Below are 23,985 nucleotides of genomic sequence, written 5' to 3' on the forward strand. Positions count from 1 at the left end.
TCTCCTCCACCCCTGCTCTCTTCCCTCTGTCCTCCTCTCTCCTCCACCCCTGCTCTCTTTCCTCTGTCCTCCTCTCTCCTCCACTCCTGCTCTCTCTTCCCTCTGTCCTCCTCTCTCCTCCACCCCTGCTCTCTTCCCTCTGTCCTCCTCTCTTCCCTCTGTCCTCCTCTCTTCCCTCTGTCCTCCTCTCTTCCCTCTGTCCTCCTCTCTCCTCCACCCCTGCTCTCTTCCCTCTGTCCTCCTCTCTCCTCCACCCCTGCTCTCTTTCCTCTGTCCTCCTCTCTCCTCCACTCCTGCTCTCTCTTCTCTCTGTCCTCCTCTCTCCTCCACTCCTGCTCTCTCTTCCCTCTGTCCTCCTCTCTTCCCTCTGTCCTCCTCTCTTCCCTCTGTCCTCCTCTCTCCTCCACTCCTGCTCTCGCTTCCCTCTGTCCTCCTCTCTCCTCCACTCCTGCTCTCTCTTCTCTCTGTCCTCCTCTCTCCTCCACTCCTGCTCTCTCTTCCCTCTGTCCTCCTCTCTTCCCTCTGTCCTCCTCTCTCCTCCACCCCTGCTCTCTCTTCCCTCTGTCCTCCTCTCTCCTCCACTCCTGCTCTCTCTTCCCTCTGTCCTCCTCTCTCCTCCACCCATGCTCTCTCTTCCCTCTGTCCTCTGCTCTCTCTTCTCTCTGTCCTCCTCTCTCCTCCACCCCTGCTCTCTCTTCCCTCTGTCCTCCTCTCCTCCACCCCTGCTCTCTCTTCTCTCTGTCCTCCTCTCTCCTCCACCCCTGCTCTCTCTTCCCTCTGTCCTCCTCTCTCCTCCACCCCTGCTCTCTCTTCCCTCTGTCCTCCTCTCTCCTCCACCCCTGCTCTCTCTTCCCTCTGTCCTCCTCTCTCCTCCACCCCTGCTCTCTTCCCTCTGTCCTCCTCTCTCCTCCACCCATGCTCTCTCTTCTCTCTGTCCTCCTCTCTCCTCCACCCCTGCTCTCTCTTCTCTCTGTCCTCCTCTCTCCTCCACCCCTGCTCTCTCTGTCCTCCTCTCTCCTCCACCCCTGCTCTCTGTCTCAGCAGGGTAGGAGGTTGACATGTGGTTTATCAGAATGTCTAACACATGACGTCTGTCTCTCTGAACTCTCTGGATGAACAGGCAGTGTGTTAACCCTGTGTTGTGTCCCCTACAGGACACCAGAGGATCTGTCCAGAGAGGTGATTCAGATCCAACAGCGAGAGATCGCTGTCAAACAACACAACTACACTCTCACCAGCAGGTAACACACACATCATGATGTTTAATCAGCTTATTGATATGCCACACCTGTCAGGTGAAAGGATTGATTATCTTGGCAAAGGACAAATGTTCACTAACAGGGATGTAATATTTGAATAGAAAATGAGAGAAATAAGGATCATTTCTGGGATCATTTATTTCAGCTCATGAGACCATCACTTTACGTGTTGCGTTATATTTTTGTTCAGTGTAGTTAGCGTGCTATAGAACTATAGGTATCAGATGCTATGTTTAGTTAGCGTGCTATAGAACTATAGGTATCAGATGCTCTGTTTAGTTAGCGTGCTATAGAACTATAGGTATCAGATGCTCTGTTTAGTTAGCGTGCTATAGAACTATAGGTATCATATGCTCTGTTTAGTTAGCGTGCTATAGAACTATAGGTATCAGATGCTCTGTTTAGTTAGCGTGCTATAGAACTGTAGGTATCAGATGCTCTGTTTAGTTAGCGTGCTATAGAACTATAGGTATCAGATGCTCTGTTTAGTTAGCGTGCTATAGAACTGTAGGTATCAGATGCTCTGTTTAGTTAGCGTGCTATAGAACTATAGGTATCAGATGCTCTGTTTAGTTAGCGTGCTATAGAACTATAGGTATCAGATGCTATGTTTAGTTAGCGTGCTATAGAACTGTAGGTATCAGATGCTATGTTAGCGTGCTATAGAACTGTAGGTATCAGATGCTCTGTTTAGTTAGCGTGCTATAGAACTATAGGTACCAGATGCTCTGTTTAGTTAGCGTGCTATAGAACTATAGGTACCAGATGCTCTGTTTAGTTAGCGTGCTATAGAACTATAGGTATCAGATGCTCTGTTTAGTTAGCGTGCTATAGAACTATAGGTACCAGATGCTCTGTTTAGTTAGCGTGCTATAGAACTATAGATATCAGATGCTCTGTTTAGTTAGCGTGCTATAGAACTGTAGGTATCAGATGCTCTGTTTAGTTAGCATGCTATAGAACTATAGGTATCAGATGCTCTGTTTAGTTAGCGTGCTATAGAACTATAGGTATCAGATGCTCTGTTTAGTTAGCGTGCTATAGAACTATAGGTATCAGATGCTCTGTTTAGTTAGCGTGCTATAGAACTATAGGTATCAGATGCTCTGTTTAGTTAGCGTGCTATAGAACTGTAGGTATCAGATGCTCTGTTTAGTTAGCGTGCTATAGAACTATAGGTATCAGATGCTCTGTTTAGTTAGCGTGCTATAGAACTGTAGGTATCAGATGCTCTGTTTAGTTAGCGTGCTATAGAACTGTAGGTATCAGATGCTCTGTTTAGTTAGCGTGCTATAGAACTGTAGGTATCAGATGCTCTGTTTAGTTAGCGTGCTATAGAACTATAGGTATCAGATGCTCTGTTTAGTTAGCGTGCTATAGAACTATAGGTATCAGATGCTCTGTTTAGTTAGCGTGCTATAGAACTATAGGTATCAGATGCTCTGTTTAGTTAGCGTGCTATAGAACTATAGGTATCAGATGCTCTGTTTAGTTAGCGTGCTATAGAACTATAGGTATCAGATGCTCTGTTTAGTTAGTGTGCTATAGAACTGTAGGTATCAGATGCTCTGTTTAGTTAGCGTGCTATAGAACTGTAGGTATCAGATGCTCTGTTTAGTTAGCGTGCTATAGAACTGTAGGTATCAGATGCTCTGTTTAGTTAGCGTGCTATAGAACTATAGGTACCAGATGCTCTGTTTAGTTAGCATGCTATAGAACTATAGGTATCAGATGCTCTGTTTAGTTAGCGTGCTATAGAACTGTAGGTATCAGATGCTCTGTTTAGTTAGCGTGCTATAGAACTATAGGTATCAGATGCTCTGTTTAGTTAGCGTGCTATAGAACTATAGGTATCAGATGCTCTGTTTAGTTAGCGTGCTATAGAACTGTAGGTATCAGATGCTCTTAAGTTTTTACTTCCTGTAGCTTTCTTCAGAGTAGCTCTAAGATATGTTTGTATTTCTTTCCTCCTCTACCTTGATCGCCCGCCCCTTCTTCCCGGCTCCCCCTCTCTATCATGTCCATCTCTCCCCCTCCTTCCCCCTCCCCATCCCTCATGTGTCCAGAACAGTATCTCCCCACCCCTCATGTGTCCAATACAGTATCTCCCCACCCCTCATGTGTCCAATACAGTATCTCCCCACCCCTCATGTGTCCAATACAGTATCTCCCCACCCCTCATGTGTCCAATACAGTATCTCCCCACCCCTCATGTGTCCAATACAGTATCTCTCATCCCTCATGTGTCCAATACAGTCTCTCCCCACCCCTCATGTGTCCAATACAGTATCTCTCATCCCTCATGTGTCCAGAACAGTATCTCCCCACCCCTCATGTGTCCAATAGAGTATCTCCCCACCCCTCATGTGTCCAATACAGTTTCTCCCATCCCTCATGTGTCCAATACAGTCTCTCCCCACCCCTCATGTGTCCAATACAGTATCTCCCCACCCCTCATGTGTCCAATACAGTCTCTCCCCACCCCTCATGTGTCCAATACAGTCTCTCCCCACCCCTCATGTGTCCAATACAGTATCTCCCCACCCCTCATGTGTCCAGAACAGTATCGCCCCATCCCTCATGTGTCCAATACAGTCTCTCCCCACCCCTCATGTGTCCAATACAGTCTCTCCCCACCCCTCATGTGTCCAATACAGTATCTTCCCATCCCTCATGTGTCCAATACAGTATCTCCCCATCCCTCATGTGTCCAATACAGTATCTCCCCATCCCTCATGTGTCCAATACAGTCTCTCCCCACCCCTCATGTGTCCAATACAGTATCTCCCCATCCCTCATGTGTCCAATACAGTATCTCCCCATCCCTCATGTGTCCAATACAGTATCTCCCCACCCCTCATGTGTCCAATACAGTATCTCTCATCCCTCATGTGTCCAATACAGTCTCTCCCCACCCCTCATGTGTCCAATACAGTATCTCCCCACCCCTCATGTGTCCAGAACAGTATCGCCCCATCCCTCATGTGTCCAATACAGTATCTCCCCATCCCTCATGTGTCCAATACAGTATCTCCCCATCCCTCATGTGTCCAATACAGTATCTCCCCACCCCTCATGTGTCCAATACAGTATATCCCCACCCCTCATGTGTCCAATACAGTATCTCCCCATCCCTCATGTGTCCAATACAGTATCTCCCCATCCCTCATGTGTCCAATACAGTATCTCTCATCCCTCATGTGTCCAGAACAGTATCTCCCCACCCCTCATGTGTCCAATAGAGTATCTCCCCACCCCTCATGTGTCCAGAACAGTATCGCCCCATCCCTCATGTGTCCAATACAGTCTCTCCCCACCCCTCATGTGTCCAATACAGTATCTCCCCACCCCTCATGTGTCCAATACAGTCTCTCCCCACCCCTCATGTGTCCAATACAGTATCTCCCCACCCCTCATGTGTCCAGAACAGTATCGCCCCATCCCTCATGTGTCCAATACAGTCTCTCCCCACCCCTCATGTGTCCAATACAGTCTCTCCCCACCCCTCATGTGTCCAATACAGTATCTCCCCACCCCTCATGTGTCCAATACAGTATCTCCCCACCCCTCATTTGTCCAATACAGTATCTCCCCACCCCTCATTTGTCCAATACAGTATCTCCCCACCCCTCATGTGTCCAATACAGTATCTCCCCACCCCTCATGTGTCCAATACAGTATCTCCCCATCCCTCATGTGTCCAATACAGTATCTCCCCACCCCTCATGTGTCCAATACAGTATCTCCCCACCCCTCATGTGTCCAATACAGTATCTCTCATCCCTCATGTGTCCAATACAGTCTCTCCCCACCCCTCATGTGTCCAATACAGTATCTCCCCACCCCTCATGTGTCCAATACAGTATCTCCCCACCCCTCATGTGTCCAATACAGTCTCTCCCCACCCCTCATGTGTCCAATACAGTATCTCCCCATCCCTCATGTGTCCAATACAGTATCTCCCCATCCCTCATGTGTCCAATACAGTATCTCCCCACCCCTCATGTGTCCAATACAGTATCTCCCCATCCCTCATGTGTCCAATACAGTATCTCCCCATCCCTCATGTGTCCAATACAGTATCTCCCCATCCCTCATGTGTCCAATACAGTATCTCCCCACCCCTCATGTGTCCAATACAGTATCTCCCCATCCCTCATGTGTCCAATACAGTATCTCCCCATCCCTCATGTGTCCAATACAGTATCTCCCATCCCTCACCCTCGTGTCCCAATACAGTATCTCCCATCCCTCATGTGTCCAATACAGTATCTCCCCATCCCTCATGTGTCCAATACAGTATCTCCCCATCCCTCATGTGTCCAATACAGTATCTCCCCACCCCTCATGTGTCCAATACAGTATCTCCCCATCCCTCATGTGTCCAATACAGTATCTCCCCATCCCTCATGTGTCCAATACAGTATCTCCCATCCCTCACCCTCGTGTCCCAATACAGTATCTCCCATCCCTCATGTGTCCAATACAGTATCTCCCCATCCCTCATGTGTCCAATACAGTATCTCCCATCCCTCATGTGTCCAATACAGTATCTCCCCACCCCTCATGTGTCCAATACAGTATCTCCCCATCCCTCATGTGTCCAATACAGTATCTCCCATCCCTCACCCTCGTGTCCCAATACAGTATCTCCCATCCCTCATGTGTCCAATACAGTATCTCCCCATCCCTCATGTGTCCAATACAGTATCTCCCCATCCCTCATGTGTCCAATACTGTATCTCCCCACCCCTCATGTGTCCAATACAGTATCTCCCCACCCCTCATGTGTCCAATACAGTATCTCCCCACCCCTCATGTGTCCAATACAGTATCTCCCCATCCCTCATGTGTCCAATACAGTATCTCCCCACCCCTCATGTGTCCAATACAGTATCTCCCCACCCCTCATGTGTCCAATACAGTATCTCCCCACCCCTCATGTGTCCAATACAGTATCTCCCCATCCCTCATGTGTCCAATACAGTATATCCCCACCCCTCATGTGTCCAATACAGTATCTCCCCATTCCTCATGTGTCCAATACAGTATCTCCCCATTCCTCATGTGTCCAATACAGTATCTCCCCACCCCTCATGTGTCCCCCTCTCCACCTCCCTCCCTCCCCACCTCTCCATCTCTCTATCATGTCCCCCTCCTCCCCCTCCCCACCTCTCCCCCTCCTCCTCCAGTAGTGTGGGTTTGATCTAAATAGTCAGACAGCTAATTAGACTCATCTTGACTTCGTTAGTACCGATTCAATAAACCCCAGCATAGAGGTGTGTGTGTGTGTGTGTGTGTGTGTGTGTGTGTGTGTGTGTGTGTGTGTGTGTGTGTGTGTGTGTGTGTGTGTGTGTGTGTGTGTGTGTGTGTGTGTGTGTGTGTGTGTGTGTGTGTGTGTGTTTGTGCTAGTCGTTAGCTAACGAGCTACCCTCTCTTGATCCATACGGAGCTAATTATGAAATATAACACTGTTTAGAAGCACTAGATAACGAGGAGAGATGGAGTGCAGGGGGAGGGAGGAGGAAGCCGAAACGAGAAGGACTGAGGAAAGTAGAGAGAACAGGGAGGATATCTCTCCTTCCTCTGTGTTCACTTCCCTTCACTGATTTGAAAGGAAATGAGGTTTAAGAACCATGTTGGAAGCTTCCTCTTGTTCATTCCTCCCGATCCAATGCTGTAAGATTTGTGGGAAGCCGTGAACAAGTGCACACTTATGGACAATGTATTATTATTGGCACGCACACATTAAGAGGGACAGAAGAGAGGGGGGATTTAGACTGCCTCTCTCCTCCCCTTGTCCTTCTCCCCCCCCCCCCCAGGTGTAGGTCAGTGGAGCGGTCTAAGGCTGTTCTCCAGGGGGAGCTGTTGTCTACGTTCTAAAGCTCCCCCCCCACTCCCCAGCTGTAGGTCAGTGGAGCGGTCTAAGACTGACCTCCAGGGGGAGCTGTTGTCGCTAAGTTCTAAAGCTCTCTCCTCTCCCTCCCCCCAGCTGTAGGTCGGTGGAGCGGTCTAAGACTGACCTCCAGGGGGAGCTGTTGTCGCTACGTTCTAAAGCTCTCTCTCCTCTCCCCCCAGCTGTAGGTCGGTGGAGCGGTCTAAGACTGACCTCCAGGGGGAGCTGTTGTCGCTACGTTCTAAAGCTCTAGAAGAGCAGAAGAAGAGAGAGACCCAGGAATCCCTGGTCAGACGACTACAGAAGAGAGTGCTGCTCCTCACCAAGGTAGTGTCAGATGACCTGGTGGACACCGTCGTTATGTCTCTGTGTCCCTTCTGAAGGAAGTTAGAGGGAGTTTAGCGAGCCGATGCTAACTACAGTAGACTCTATCATTGCGCTAACGCTAGTTAGCAACTTCCTTCAAACTGCCTGCGGAGACGTACAGTGGGGCAAAAAAGTATTTAGTCAGCCACCAATTGTGCAAGTTCTCCCACTTAAAAAGATGAGAGAGGCCTGTAATTTTCATCATAGTGAGGGAAAATAAGGGGGAAAAATCCAGAAAATCACATTGTAGGATTTTTAATGAATTTATTTGCAAATTATGGTGGAAAATAAGTATTTGGTCAATAACAAAAGTTTATCTCAATACTTTGTTATATACCCTTTGTTGGCAATGACAGAGGTCAAACGTTTTCTGTAAGTCTTCACAAGGTTTTCACACACTGTTGCTGGTATTTTGGCCCATTCCTCCATGCAGATCTCCTCTAGAGCAGTGATGTTTTGGGGCTGTTGCTGGGCAACACGGACTTTCAACTCCCTCCAAAGATTTTCTATGGGGTTGAGATCTGGAGACTGGCTAGGCCACTCCAGGACCTTGAAATGCTTCTTACGAAGCCACTCCTTCGTTGCCCGGGCGGTGTGTTTGGGATCATTGTCATGCTGAAAGACCCAGCCACGTTTCATCTTCAATGCCCTTGCTGATGGAAGGAGGTTTTCACACAAAATCTCACGATACATGGCCCCATTCATTCTTTCCTTTACACGGATCAGTCGTCCTGGTCCCTTTGCAGAAAAACAGCCCCAAAGCATGATGTTTCCACCCCCATGCTTCACAGTATGTATGGTGTTCTTTGGATGCAACTCAGCATTCTTTGTCCTCCAAACACGACGAGTTGAGTTTTTACCAAAAAGTTCTATTTTGGTTTCATCTGACCATATGACATTCTCCCAATCTTCTTCTTGATCATCCAAATGCTCTCTAGCAAACTTCAGACGGGCCTGGACATGTACTGGCTTAAGCAGGGGGACACGTCTGGCACTGCAGGATTTGAGTCCCTGGTGGCGTAGTGTGTTACTGATGGTAGGCTTTGTTACTTTGGTCCCAGCTCTCTGCAGGTCATTCACTAGGTCCCCCCGTGTGGTTCTGGGATTTTTGCTCACCGTTCTTGTGATCATTTTGACCCCACGGGGTGAGATCTTGCGTGGAGCCCCAGATCGAGGGAGATTATCAGTGGTCTTGTATGTCTTCCATTTCCTAATAATTGCTCCCACAGTTGATTTCTTCAAACCAAGCTGCTTACCTATTGCAGATTCAGTCTTCCCAGCCTGGTGCAGGTCTACAATTTTGTTTCTGGTGTCCTTTGACAGCTCTTTGGTCTTGGCCATAGTGGAGTTTGGAGTGTGACTGTTTGAGGTTGTGGACAGGTGTCTTTTATACTGATAACAAGTTCAAACAGGTGCCATTAATACAGGTAACGAGTGGAGGACAGAGGAGCCTCTTAAAGAAGAAGTTACAGGTCTGTGAGAGCCAGAAATCTTGCTTGTTTGTAGGTGACCAAATACTTATTTTCCACCATAATTTGCAAATAAATTCATTAAAAATCCTACAATGTGATTTTCTGGATTTTTTTTTCTCATTTTGTCTGTCATAGTTGAAGTGTACCTATGATGAAAATTACAGGCCTCTCTCATCTTTTTAAGTGGGAGAACTTGCACAATTGGTGGCTGACTAAATACCTTTTTGCCCCACTGTATATAAATGTTATCCAGGAGTTCATGTGACTCTGGGGAAGTAGATGAAGGGCCTCTACCAGTATCCTGAAGTCCCCCTTTAAGGAGGGCTCAGAGATAAGAGACACACCTGCTTGAGGCCGGACAATGTTTCTCATCATAGTCTCATATTAGCCAACACATTCTTTAATCCGGGTTACACAGAGATGACTGTGTGTGTGTGTGTGTGTGTGTGTGTGTGTGTGTGTGTGTGTGTGTGTGTGTGTGTGTGTGTGTGTGTGTGTGTTGACCTGGTAGACTCCTATTATCACAACAGATAAGTTGACCAAAACCAATTTTGTTTATATAAATAAATAAAAAGATTTATGAAAATAATAAAATGATAAATGGAACTGTTATCTGTGTGTGTCTGGTGTGTTGTGTGTGTGTGTCTGGTGTGTTGTGTGTGTGTGTCTGGTGTGTTGTGTGTGTGTCTGGTGTGTTGTTTGTGTGTCTGGTGTGTCTCGTGTGTCTGGTGTGTCTCGTGTGTCTGGTGTGTCTCGTGTGTCTGGTGTGTCTCGTGTGTCTGGTGTGTCTGTTGTGTGTGTGTGTTTTATCAGTTGACCTGTGTGATTTGTTATTAAGGTAGTACATTTCATTAAGTCTTAATAGACAGTCAGAAGCCTGCGGGCAGAGACTTAGTTTAGTGTGGGCAACACGTAACCTCGTGTGTGTTGGGGGGGGGGGTCACAGTAAGCACCCGGAGTAGGACATCTTTACACCTTCGTGTGTGTCAATGTGTTGTGTGTGTGATTGGTCTCAGTTCATACCAGGTTGTTTGTTCTGTGACAAATGACTGGCGAGAAAACAACCAAAGTTGAGTCAGTCTGAATTAAACAGTCATTTCACACAATTTTGGTCTTTCTCTCTCTCGACTGATTTGACAGCCGCTCACTACATGATCCCCAGCCGCTCACTACATGATCCCCAGCCGCTCACTACATGATCCCCAGCCGCTCATTACATGATCCCCAGCCGCTCACTACATGATCCCCAGCCGCTCACTACATGATCCCCAGCCGCTCATTACATGATCCGCAGCCGCTCACTACATGATCCGCAGCCGCTCATTACATGATCCCCAGCCGCTCATTACATGATCCCCAGCCGCTCACTACATGATCCGCAGCCGCTCATTACATGATCCCCAGCCGCTCATTACATGATCCCCAGCCGCTCATTACATGATCCGCAGCCGCTCACTACATGATCCGCAGCCGCTCATTACATGATCCCCAGCCGCTCATTACATGATCCCCAGCCGCTCATCACATGATCCGCAGCCGCTCACTACATGATCCGCAGCCGCTCACTACATGATCCCCAGCCGCTCATTACATGATCCCCAGCCGCTCATCACATGATCCGCAGCCGCTCACTACATGATCCCCAGCCGCTCACTACATGATCCCCAGCCGCTCATTACATGATCCCCAGCCGCTCACTACATGATCCCCAGCCGCTCATTACATGATCCCCAGCCGCTCACTACATGATCCCCAGCCGCTCACTACATGATCCCCAGCCGCTCACTACATGATCCGCAGCCGCTCACTACATGATCCCCAGCCGCTCATTACATGATCCCCAGCCGCTCACTACATGATCCCCAGCCGCTCATTACATGATCCCCAGCCGCTCACTACATGATCCCCAGCCGCTCACTACATGATCCGCAGCCGCTCACTACATGATCCCCAGCCGCTCATTACATGATCCCCAGCCGCTCACTACATGATCCCCAGCCGCTCACTACATGATCCCCAGCCGCTCACTACATGATCCCCAGCCGCTCACTACATGATCCGCAGCCGCTCACTACATGATCCCCAGCCGCTCATTACATGATCCCCAGCCGCTCACTACATGATCCCCAGCCGCTCATTACATGATCCCCAGCCGCTCACTACATGATCCCCAGCCGCTCATTACATGATCCACAGCCGCTCACTACATGATCCCCAGCCGCTCACTACATGATCCCCAGCCGCTCACTACATGATCCCCAGCCGCTCACTACATGATCCCCAGCCGCTCACTACATGATCCCCAGCCGCTCATTACATGATCCCCAGCCGCTCACTACATGATCCCCAGCCGCTCACTACATGATCCCCAGCCGCTCACTACATGATCCGCAGCCGCTCACTACATGATCCCCAGCCGCTCATTACATGATCCCCAGCCGCTCACTACATGATCCCCAGCCGCTCATTACATGATCCCCAGCCGCTCACTACATGATCCCCAGCCGCTCACTACATGATCCGCAGCCGCTCACTACATGATCCCCAGCCGCTCATTACATGATCCCCAGCCGCTCACTACATGATCCCCAGCCGCTCACTACATGATCCCCAGCCGCTCACTACATGATCCCCAGCCGCTCACTACATGATCCGCAGCCGCTCACTACATGATCCCCAGCCGCTCATTACATGATCCCCAGCCGCTCACTACATGATCCCCAGCCGCTCATTACATGATCCCCAGCCGCTCACTACATGATCCCCAGCCGCTCATTACATGATCCACAGCCGCTCACTACATGATCCCCAGCCGCTCACTACATGATCCCCAGCCGCTCATTACATGATCCACAGCCGCTCATTACATGATCCCCAGCCGCTCATCACATGATCCCCAGCCGCTCACTACATGATCCCCAGCCGCTCATTACATGATCCCCAGCCGCTCACTACATGATCCCCAGCCGCTCATTACATGATCCACAGCCGCTCATTACATGATCCCCAGCCGCTCACTACATGATCCCCAGCCGCTCACTACATGATCCCCAGCCGCTCACTACATGATCCGCAGCCGCTCATCACATGATCCCCAGCCGCTCACTACATGATCCCCAGCCGCTCACTACATGATCCCCAGCCGCTCACTACATGATCCCCAGCCGCTCACTACATGATCCCCAGCCGCTCACTACATGATCCCCAGCCGCTCACTACATGATCCCCAGCCGCTCACTACATGATCCCCAGCCGCTCACTACATGATCCCCAGCCGCTCACTACATGATCCCCAGCCGCTCACTACATGATCCCCAGCCGCTCATTACATGATCCCCAGCCGCTCATTACATGATCCCCAGCCGCTCACTACATGATCCACAGCCGCTCACTACATGATCCCCAGCCGCTCATCACATGATCCCCAGCCGCTCACTACATGATCCCCAGCCGCTCATCACATGATCCCCAGCCGCTCACTACATGATCCCCAGCCGCTCATCACATGATCCCCAGCCGCTCACTACATGATCCCCAGCCGCTCATCACATGATCCCCAGCCGCTCACTACATGATCCACAGCCGCTCACTACATGATCCACAGCCGCTCACTACATGATCCCCAGCCGCTCACTACATGATCCACAGCCGCTCACTACATGATCCCCAGCCGCTCACTACATGATCCCCAGCCGCTCATCACATGATCCCCAGCCGCTCACTACATGATCCCCAGCCGCTCACTACATGATCCACAGCCGCTCATCACATGATCCGCAGCCGCTCATCACATGATCCACAGCCGTTAACAACAAAAATGCCATGACCTTCACAGGCCCACACGTCCCAGAGAGAGTGATTTTTAAGGAGAGTTACTTCCACAGGTCTCCGTTTAATTGACTTGGAAATGAGAGGCACATACACACATGTTAAAGGGGGCCAGTTGTGTGCTCTTAAAGGTCAACTCCACCAGCATGAACACTTGGGATATTATTAGGAACTATTTAGACATTTTGTGTCCCCCCCAAAATTTTTCAGGAGGACTGTTTAATGACGAGAGAACCTCTGACATTTCCACTGTGTTGCGTTTTTAAGAAGAATCCCTGAGATTACTAATGTGTATATTTTTTTATGGACAAATTTTCAACGATCTATATATCACGTTGGCGGCCATTGTTCTCTTTCCAGATAACCTATTCTTTTCATAGTGAATTACTTGTAGATTTTTTTTGTTACTTCTAATAGGTCTCCAGTGTTGGATGGTTGCTTGGACAGTCGCTGAGGCTGTGTTTGTGTCGTTGACAACACTTTATTTCAGAATGCAGCAGGGTTAGTTACTTACCGAGCTAGCATTGCTAACGTTAGCACCAAAGATGCAGGCTGAGAGACTTGGATTCTGGTAATGATTTCATAATGTTTTAAGACTGTCGCTAAGATTTAAACTCATCTATTATTGTTAAACACCATTTTTTTGCATGTAGCAGTCGGACTAGCAGATACAGGACTATGAGTAGGGTTGTTAGCCAGATTAGCATCTACACTCTTCATACACGTGTTTAGCAGATGTAATTGCGGGTGTAGCGAAATGCTTGATACATTCAGATACAGTACTATGGTTAGCGCCGTTAGCCAGATTAGCATCTACATTCTGATCATTTTAATTAATGCAGTTGATTGGTGACTATAACTACAAGCATTATAATATGATTACAACCCAAAAGTGTTGTGAAATGCACTCATAGTCCCATAGGGCGGCGCACATTTGGCCCAGAGTTGTCCGTGTTTGGCCCGGGGTAGCTAGCGCGTCATTGTAAATAAGAATTTGTTCTTAACTGAAATAAAACATTTTTTAAATGGTTTATGACAAAAGCCTATGTGCCTCAATAATCAATGTGTTTTTAGTTGCCTCACGGTCTCTCTTTCCGTGTGTGTGTTCCAGGAGCGAGATGGGATGCGTGCCATCCTGGAGTCCTATGATAGTGAGCTGTCTTCTAGCGACTACACTCCTCAACTCAACCGCAGACTCAGAGAGGCAGAAGATATACTGACCAAGACACAGAACCACAATACAGAGATGGAGGTACGGAGAGACTGTCTGTCTGTCGCAGAATTTGAAATTGTGTTTATTTTTACACTGGATAAAACTAGAGACTCAGTGCTACAAAATGGTATATCATACACTGCATTTGAGGAAACAATGGGAAAGTAATTCTGCTTTGAAGTTGATCAACTTGTAAACTCACTTTTGAGAAAATGGCCTTTGAATGTTTTGGTATCTAGTGAAGAGCTCTTCTTTGTCTACACCCATTCAGCATCGTTCACACCCTCTTAAGCCTTAGCCCCACCCATCTCGTTTCGCTCTCGGAGCGAACACTTAGCGAACACCTGGCGCTCTACTAACAGTACACTTTAGCTTAAGACAAATAGCTAGCTAGTTAGGTAAACAATGAACCTAGCTAGTTAGGTAAACAATGAACCTAGCTAGTTAGGTAAACAATGAACCTAGCTAGTTAGGTAAACAATGAACCTAGCTAGTTAGGTAAACAATGAACCTAGCTAGTTAGGTAAACAATGAACCTAGCTAGTTAGGTAAACAATGAACCTAGCTAGTTAGGTAAACAATGAACCTAGCTAGTTAGGTAAACAATGAACCTAGCTAGTTAGGTAAACAATGAATCTAGCTAGTTAGGTAAACAATGAATCTAGCTAGTTAGGTAAACAATGAATCTAGCTAGTTAGGTAAACAATGAACCTAGCTAGTTAGGTAAACAATGAACCTAGCTAGGCAAACAAAGTTTAAGATCACACATGTCACTTAACGTTAGCTAACGAGCCAACCTGTTAATGTTAGCTAACGAGCCAACCAGTTAACGTTAGCTAATTAAACAACAATGAACACAGTGCCAACAGTGCTGGGAGCTAACCAACTAGGTTAGCTCTATCTAGAAAAGTAAATGGTTCTGGGATACAAATAACAATGTCAGCTAGGGAACCAGCCAGCTAACATTAGCTAGCTAGCTAACAGTACACTGTAGCTTGAAACGAAACCAATTTCTGTCAAAATTAGAAACGTGTAATATCTGAAAATGTAGCTAACTATCTTACCTGTATACATCATTATGCATGATGGACGTGTCTCCCTGTCAGGAATGCCATGCAACGATTACCCCTAGTTTGAAGATGTAATCCGGAGACAGGTGTTTTCTCCATCACTTTAACTATCATTCTCTAAGCCCACAGATTTTTCAGAACTTGATCCTTCAGGAAGTGGAGAGCAACACTTATGCAGCTCCTCTACATTTAATAGAGGATTACCAACACTGACGAGCTTATAGACAGAACCCTACTATAGGGCGGACCCTTCTGTAGGGCGGACCCTTCTGTAGGGCGGACCCTTCTGTAGGGCGGACCCTTCTGTAGGGGCGGACCCCTTCTGTAGGGGCGGACCAATCTGAACTTCTCTCTCTGCACATAGCCTAGTTTCCCGAATCGGGTCACATAGATATAGTTGAAGTCGGAAGTTTGCACATGCTTTTTTAGTTCTGCCCACAAATGTTCTATAGGATTGAGGTCAGGGCTTTGTGATGGCCACTCCAATACCTTGACTTTGTTGTCCTTAAGCCATTTTGCCACACCTTTGGAAGTATGCTTGAGGTCATTGTCCATTTGGAAGACCCATTTGCGACCAAGCTTTAACTTCCTGACTGATGTCTTGAGATGTTGCTTCAATATATCTATACAATTTTCTTTCCTCATGATGCCATCTATTTTGTGAAGTGCACCAGTCCCTCCTGCAGCAAAGCACCCCCACAACATGATGCTGCCACCCCCGTGCTTCACGGTTGGGATGGTGTTCTTCGGCTTGCAAGCATCCCCCTTTTTCCTCCAAACATAACGATGGTCATTATGGCCAAACAGTTCTATTTTTGTTTCATCAGACCAGAGGACATTTCTCCAAAAAGTACTTTCTTTGTCCCCATGTGCAGTTGCAAACTGTAGTCTGGCTTTTTATGGCGGTTTTGGAGCATTGACTTCTTCCTCGCTGAGCGGCCTTTCAGGTTAAGTCGATATAGGACTCGTTTTACTGTGGATATAGATACTATTGTACCTGTTTCCTCCAGCATCTTCACACGGTCCTTTGCTGTTGTTCTGGGATTGATTTGCACTTTTTGGACCAAAGTACGTTAATCTCTAGGAGACAGAACGCGTCTCCTTCCTGAGCGGTATGACGGCTGCGTGGTCCCATGGTGTTTATAATTGCGTACTATTGTTTGTACAGATGAACGTGGTACCTTCAGGCATTTGGAAATTGCTCCCAAGGATGAACCAGACTTGTGGAGGTCCACAATTTTTTTCTGAGGTCTTGGCTGATTTCTTTTGATTTTCCCATGATGTCAAGCAAAGAGGCACTGAGTTTGAAGGTAGGCCTTGAAATACATCCACAGGTACACCTCCAATTGACTCAAATTATGTCAATTAGGCTATCAGAAGCTTCTAAAGCCATGACGTAATTTTCTGGAATCTTCCAAGCTGTTTAAAGGCACAGTCAACTTAGTGTATGTAAACTTCTGACCCACTGGAATTGTGATACAGTTATAAGTGAAATTATAAGTTAAATAATCTGTTTGTAAACAATTGTTGGAAAAATTATTTGTGTCATGCACAAAGTAGATGTCCTAACCGATTTGCCAAAACTATAGTTTGTTAACAAGAAATTTGTGGAGTGGTTGAAAAATGAGTTTTATTGACTCCAACCTAAGTGTATGTAAACTTCCAACTTCAACTGTGCATGTATGTGTGTTATCTTGACACCACTTAAAATTAGTGTATTCGGCTATTTCAGCCACACCCGTTGCTGACAGGTGTATAGAATTGAGCATACATCCATGCAATCTCCATAGACAAACATTGGCAGTAGAATGGCCTTACTGAAGAGCTCAGTGACTTTCAACGTGGCACCGTCATAGGATGCCACCTTTCCAACAAGTCAGTTTGTAAAATTTCTGCCCTGCTAGAGCTGCCCCGGGCAACTGTTAGTTCTGTTATTGTGAAGTGGAAGCATCTAGAAGCAACAATGGCTCAGCTGTGAAGTGGTAGGCAACACGACATCAGCAGAACGGGACCGCTGAAGTGCATTGCATGTAAAAATAATCTGTCCTCTGTTGCAACACTCACTACCGAGTTCCAACCTGCCTTTGGAAGCAACATCAGCACAATGACAGATATGACACATTTCTAATTTTGACAGAAAATGGTTTCATTTCAAGCTACTGTGTACTGTTAGCTAGCTAGCTAACGTTAGCTGGCTGGTTTCCTAGCTGATGTTATTATTCCAGAGCCGTGTTCATGCAGGGTGGTAACCACGTGATCTGAGCTTCAATGGGTTTCCATGGCCGAGCAGCTTAACATCACCGTGCTCAATGACACTCGCGGCTGGAGTGGTGTAAAGTTCACCGCCACTGGACTCTGGAGCAATGGAAACGCCTTCTCTGGAGGGATTAATCACGCTTCCCCATCTGGTAGTCCGACGGGCAAATCTGGGTTTGGTGGATGCCAGGAGAACGCTACCTGCCCTAATGCATAGCGCCAACTGTAAAGTTTGGTGGAGGAGGAATAATGGTCTGGGGCTGTTTTTCACGGTTCGGCCCCCTAGTTCCAGTGAAGGGAAATCTTACAGCTACATCAATGACATTCTAGATGATTCTGTGCTCCCAACTTTGTGTCATTTTGGGGAAGTTTCCTGTTTCAGCATGACAACGTGCAAAAAGCAACGTCCATACAGAAATGGTTTGTCGAGATCGATGCGGAAGAACTTGACTGTCCTTCACAGATCGCTGACTGCGAGCCAGGCCTGATCGCCCAACAGCCCGACCTCACTAATGCCCTTGTGGCTGAATGTTGCGGGGACTTGCTTCCAATCTTCCAACATCTAGTGGAAAGCCCTCCAGGAAGAGTGGCGGCTGTTATACAATATTTTGCTCTCTACCGGTCTTTCTCTCTCTCCCTGCCGCACACACACACACACACACTGTCTAAGTGGTGTTTTTCTCCCTCTTCTGCAGGTTCTGTTGACTAAGGCTCAAGAGGAGGCTGGGGCCCTCAAACTACAAGTACAGACTGTGAGTCAACACACACACACACACACACACACCCCTGTGAAATAAAGCGTGGTTTTCCTAGACGGCGGTCGTTTATAACACACACTTGGCTGTTCCCGTTGCCAGGGTAACGTCACAATTGCCGTGGTGATGGGAAGTGACACGTGTGAAATCATCTCGTCTCGCCACACACACACACACCCACACACACCCTCTCATCTCTCCACCTTGTGATTACCTCTCCGTCTGAGGAGAGACAGAAGAGGGAGAGAGGAATGAATGAATGTATCATTGTGTTTCTGATTGGTGTTGAATCACTAGCCGCGTCCCTGTCCTCCTCTCGTCCCTTGTTTCCCAGCCATCTCCTTCATTGATTAGTTTACATCAGAGGAGAGACAGATGGAGGGGGATGCACCTGTGTGCTGTCTGTTTAGGGAATAGTGGTATAGATCATTTAGAGAGGGAGGTGGAATATATGAGGGGGAGGAGGGAGAGATGGATGGATGGAGGGAGAGGGGGATGAAATGTATGAGGGAGAGATGGATGGATGGATGGAGGGATGGATGGATGGAGGGAGAGGGGGTGAAATGTATGAGGGGGGAGGGAGAGCGATGGAGTCAGTGGGATGAAGGGAGATGGATGGATGAAGGGAGGGAGGGGGATGGCTGGAGGGAGGGGAGAGAGGGCCGGAGGGAGGGGGAAGAAGGGAGAGAGGGCCGGAGGGAGGGGGAAGAAGGGAGAGAGGGCCGGAGGGAGGGGGAAGAAGGGAGAGAGGGCCGGAGGGAGGGGGAAGAAGGGAGAGAGGGCCGGAGGGAGGGGGAAGAAGGGAGAGAGGGCCGGAGGGAGGGAGGGGGAAGAAGGGAGAGAGGGCCGGAGGGAGGGAGGGGGAAGAAGGGAGAGAGGGCCGGAGGGAGGGAGGGGGAAGAAGGGAGAGAGGGCCGGAGGGAGGGAGGGAGGGGGAAGAAGGGAGAGAGGGCCGGAGGGAGGGAGAAGGCATCGGAGTGATTGGATCTGTTTTTATGTTAGTCTGGGTTAGTAAGTGTGTGGGTCTCTGTGTTCTAGATGGAGTTGGAGCTGGAGGTTATGAAGAAGCAGCAAGACTCCGTCGCCGAGGGCAACCCCTTAGCAACGAACGAGGAAGTCAACACACTCCGGTAACTCACACTTAACACCCATAGAAGTATCTGTATTACTACCATACTGAACCATTTACAGAGAGGAGAGAGTTCAGATGAGTGGAGGGTGAGAGAGGAGAGAGAGTTCAGATGAGTGGAGGGTGAGAGAGGAGAGAGAGTTCAGATGAGTGGAGGGTGAGAGAGGAGAGAGAATGGAGTGAGCGTGGGGGCCCCGGCGGCTGGCTAGGGAGCGCGGGGGCCAGGCGGCTGGCTAGGGAGCTGGCTAGGGAGCGCGGGGGCCAGGCGGCTGGCTAGGGAGCTGGCTAGGGAGCGCGGGGGCCAGGCGGCTGGCTAGGGAGCTGGCTAGGGAGCGCGGGGGCCAGGCGGCTGGCTAGGGAGCGCGGGGGCCAGGCGGCTGGCTAGGGAGCGCGGCGGCCAGGCGGCTGGTTAGGGAGCGCAGGGGCCAGGCGGCTGGCTAGGGTGCATGGAGGAGAGTTTAGTTTGAGAGAGAGAATTGTGAGACATGACTCTGTCTGGCCCATCAATATACATGGAGGGAGGAGAGAGGCTGGGAGAAGAGGTTAGTTAGAGAGGTGGGGGGGTGAAAGAGGGAGGAGGAGAGTGATGCGAGGTCCACTGGGAGCGATTGAGAAAGAGATGGAGGTCAGACAGGTATGGAGGGAGAATAAAGTCATTGATAATGTGATGTAGAGTGAGGGAGACAGAAACCCTGTGGAGGACGTCCCCCTGACATTACTATCACACTGGAGATCAACAAGCTCCTTCAACTACTAGACACACACACAGAACGTAGAACACAGAACGTTAGAACACTAAATTATAGAACAGTGGAACGTTAAAACTATTCATAGGTTGCACCTCCGTCACTCTGTCGGGTCACGCCGTCGTTATGGACGCTGTCAAGCTGGCGTCCAGCGGTGACGTCATAGTGCTGACCTACAGTCATTCTGGACAGACTGACGGTTATGTAAATTACACGGAAGAGTCTGGAAATACCACGACGCTGCTGAAGTAGGCAAATGTTTAGTAGGAAACAACTTAGCCAGCATTTTCATTTCGTCAAATTGACTTTAGACAGATGGCAATGTTGTCATTAGCTAGCAAAGTTTGTCAAAAAATAGCTAGCGATGCTTAACGTTATACTGCATCTAAAGTCTATCTGGTGACGATGCTTAACGTTATACTGCATCTAAAGTCTATCTGGTGACGATGCTTAACGTTATACTGCATCTAAAGTCTATCTGGTGACGATGCTTAACGTTATACTGCATCTAAAGTCTATCTGGTGACGATGCTTAACGTTATACTGCATCTAAAGTCTATCTGGTGACGATGCTTAACGTTATACTGCATCTAAAGTCTATCTGATGACGATGCTTAACGTTATACTGCATCTAAAGTCTATCTGGGGACATCAAGATGATGACCAAAGGTTTTCCTGCTAGTTATCTGTCTCCTTTAGAATGCCATTGTATTTCCAAGCCACTGTAATCAGCGTTAATTGACTAGAATAGTCAGTCGGGCGTCAGTCCAAAACAAACGTTCAAAACAATGTTGTAAGGAAACATGCAACCCATGAATAGAACACCGAACTGTGGAACGCCAAACTGTGGAACGCCGAACTGTGGAACGCCCAACTGTGGAACGCCCAACTGTGGAACACCGAACTGTGGGACACCGAACTGTGGGACATCGAACTGTGGGACATCGAACTGTGGGACATCGAACTGTGGGACACCGAACTGTGGGACACCGAACTGTAGAATGAAGAATATTAGAATGTATGGAGCGATCTTGGTGCTTTATCTAGTTATCTTGTTGGGTTATTAAATTACTATTAGATGGTGTTCATCTTCCTGGAGTAGCTCAAACTGCGCATGCCATGTTTCACGTTCCACTGTTCTATAATTTAGTGTTCTAACGTTCTGTGTTCTACGTTCTGTGTGTGTGTCTAGTAGTTGAAGGAGCTTGTTGATCTCCAGTGTGATAGTAAATTACACACGTTGTGACGACAATAAATCAAATCACATTTTATTGGTCACATACACATGGTTAGCAGATGTTATTGGTCACATACACATGGTTAGCAGATGTTATTGGTCACATACACATGGTTAGTAGATGTTATTGGTCACATACACATGGTTAGCAGGTGTTATTGGTCACATACACATGGTTAGCAGATGTTAATGGTCACATACACATGGTTAGTAGATGTTATTGGTCACATACACATGGTTAGCAGATGTTAATGCGAGTGTAGCAAAATGCTTGTGCTTCTAGTTCCGACAATGCAGTAATAACCAACGAGTAATCTAACCTAACAATTCCACAACTACTACCTTATACACACAAGTGTAAAGGGATGAAGAATATGTACATAAAAATATATGAATGAGTGATGGCAAGATGCAGTAGATGGTATAGAGTACAGTATATACATATGAGATCAGTAATGTAGGGTATGTAAACATTATATAAAGTGGCATTGTTTAGTGGCTAGTGATACATTTTTCATCAATTTACGTTTACCACACAATGGCCTGACACACACCTGCTTTCCACTTACTTACCTACCTTATGTAGACTACACACAGAGACACCTGCTTTCCTCTTACTTACCTACCTTATGTAGACTACACACAGAGACACCTGCTCTCCACTTACTTACCTACCTTATCTAGACTACACACACACCTGCTCTCCACTTACTTACCTACCTTATGTAGACTACACACAGAGACACCTGCTCTCCACTTACCTACCTTATGTAGACTACACACACACCTGCTCTCTACTTACTTACCTACCTTATGTAGACTACACACAGAGACACCTGCTCTCCACTTACTTACCTACCTTATGTAGACTACACACAGAGACACCTGCTTTCCACTTACTTACCTACCTTATGTAGACTACACACAGAGACACCTGCTCTCCACTTACTTACCTACCTTATGTAGACTACACACAGAGACACCTGCTCTCCACTTACTTACCTACCTTATGTAGACTACACACAGAGACACCTGCTCTCCACTTACCTACCTTATGTAGACTACACACACACCTGCTCTCCACTTACTTACCTACCTTATGTAGACTACACACACACCTGCTCTCCACTTACTTAGCTACCTTATGTAGACTACACACAGAGACACCTGCTCTCCACTTACTTACCTACCTTATGTAGACTACACACACACCTGCTCTCCACTTACTTACCTACCTTATGTAGACTACACACAGAGACACCTGCTCTCCACTTACTTACCTACCTTATGTAGACTACACACAGAGACACCTGCTCTCCACTTACTTACCTACCTTATGTAGACTACACACAGAGACACCTGCTCTCCACTTACCTACCTTATGTAGACTACACACACACCTGCTCTCCACTTACTTACCTACCTTATGTAGACTACACACAGAGACACCTGCTTTCCTCTTACTTACCTACCTTATGTAGACTACACACAGAGACACCTGCTCTCCACTTACTTACCTACCTTATGTAGACTACACACACACCTGCTCTCCACTTACTTACCTACCTTATGTAGACTACACACAGAGACACCTGCTTTCCTCTTACTTACCTACCTTATGTAGACTACACACAGAGACACCTGCTCTCCACTTACTTACCTACCTTATGTAGACTACACACAGAGACACCTGCTCTCCACTTACTTACCTACCTTATGTAGACTACACACAGAGACACCTGCTCTCCACTTACCTACCTTATGTAGACTACACACAGAGACACCTGCTCTCCACTTACTTACCTACCTTATCTAGACTACACACAGAGACACCTGCTTTCCTCTTACTTACCTACCTTATGTAGACTACACACAGAGACACCTGCTTTCCACTTACTTACCTACCTTATGTAGACTACACACAGAGACACCTGCTTTCCTCTTACTTACCTACCTTATGTAGACTACACACAGAGACACCTGCTTTCCTCTTACTTACCTACCTTATGTAGACTACACACAGAGACACCTGCTTTCCACTTACTTACCTACCTTATGTAGACTACACACAGAGACACACAGAGACACCTGCTTTCCACTTACTTACCTACCTTATGTAGACTACACACACAGACACCTGCTTTCCACTTACTTACCTACCTTATCTAGACTACACACACCTGCTTTCCACTTACTTACCTACCTTATCTAGACTACACACACCTGCTTTCCACTTACTTACCTACCTTATGTAGACTACACACAGAGACACCTGCTTTCCACTTACTTACCTACCTTATGTAGACTACACACACAGACACCTGCTTTCCTCTTACTTACCTACCTTATGTAGACTACACAGAGACACCTGCTTTCCTCTTACTTACCTACCTTATGTAGACTACACAGAGACACCTGCTTTCCTCTTACTTACCTACCTTATGTAGACTACACACAGAGACACCTGCTTTCCTCTTACTTACCTACCTTATGTAGACTACACACAGAGACACCTGCTTTCCACTTACTTACCTACCTTATGTAGACTACACACAGAGACACCTGCTTTCCTCTTACTTACCTACCTTATGTAGACTACACACAGAGACACCTGCTTTCCTCTTACTTACCTACCTTATGTAGACTACACACAGAGACACCTGCTTTCCACTTACTTACCTACCTTATCTAGACTACACACACCTGCTTTCCACTTACTTACCTACCTTATGTAGACTACACACAGACCTGCTTTCCT

General features: G+C 47.6%; 1 protein-coding gene across 1 annotated transcript in view; it reads left to right on the top strand.

The window, feature by feature from the left end:
- Positions 1-23,985, top strand: part of mad1l1 (mitotic arrest deficient 1 like 1) — a gene marked incomplete at its 3' end in the record, with an annotated part of 49,599 nt that overhangs the window by 22,652 nt on the left and 2,962 nt on the right. Inside the window, exons 10-14 of the mRNA XM_038986374.1 lie at positions 1,155-1,241; positions 7,338-7,482; positions 13,933-14,073; positions 18,056-18,112; positions 19,154-19,245. Of these exons, the coding sequence (XP_038842302.1) occupies positions 1,155-1,241; positions 7,338-7,482; positions 13,933-14,073; positions 18,056-18,112; positions 19,154-19,245 (522 nt within the window). The remainder of the gene's footprint in view (positions 1-1,154; positions 1,242-7,337; positions 7,483-13,932; positions 14,074-18,055; positions 18,113-19,153; positions 19,246-23,985) is intronic.

The sequence above is a fragment of the Salvelinus namaycush genome, unplaced genomic scaffold, assembly GCF_016432855.1.
Source record: "Salvelinus namaycush isolate Seneca unplaced genomic scaffold, SaNama_1.0 Scaffold464, whole genome shotgun sequence".
NCBI classification, from domain to species: Eukaryota; Metazoa; Chordata; class Actinopteri; order Salmoniformes; family Salmonidae; genus Salvelinus; species Salvelinus namaycush.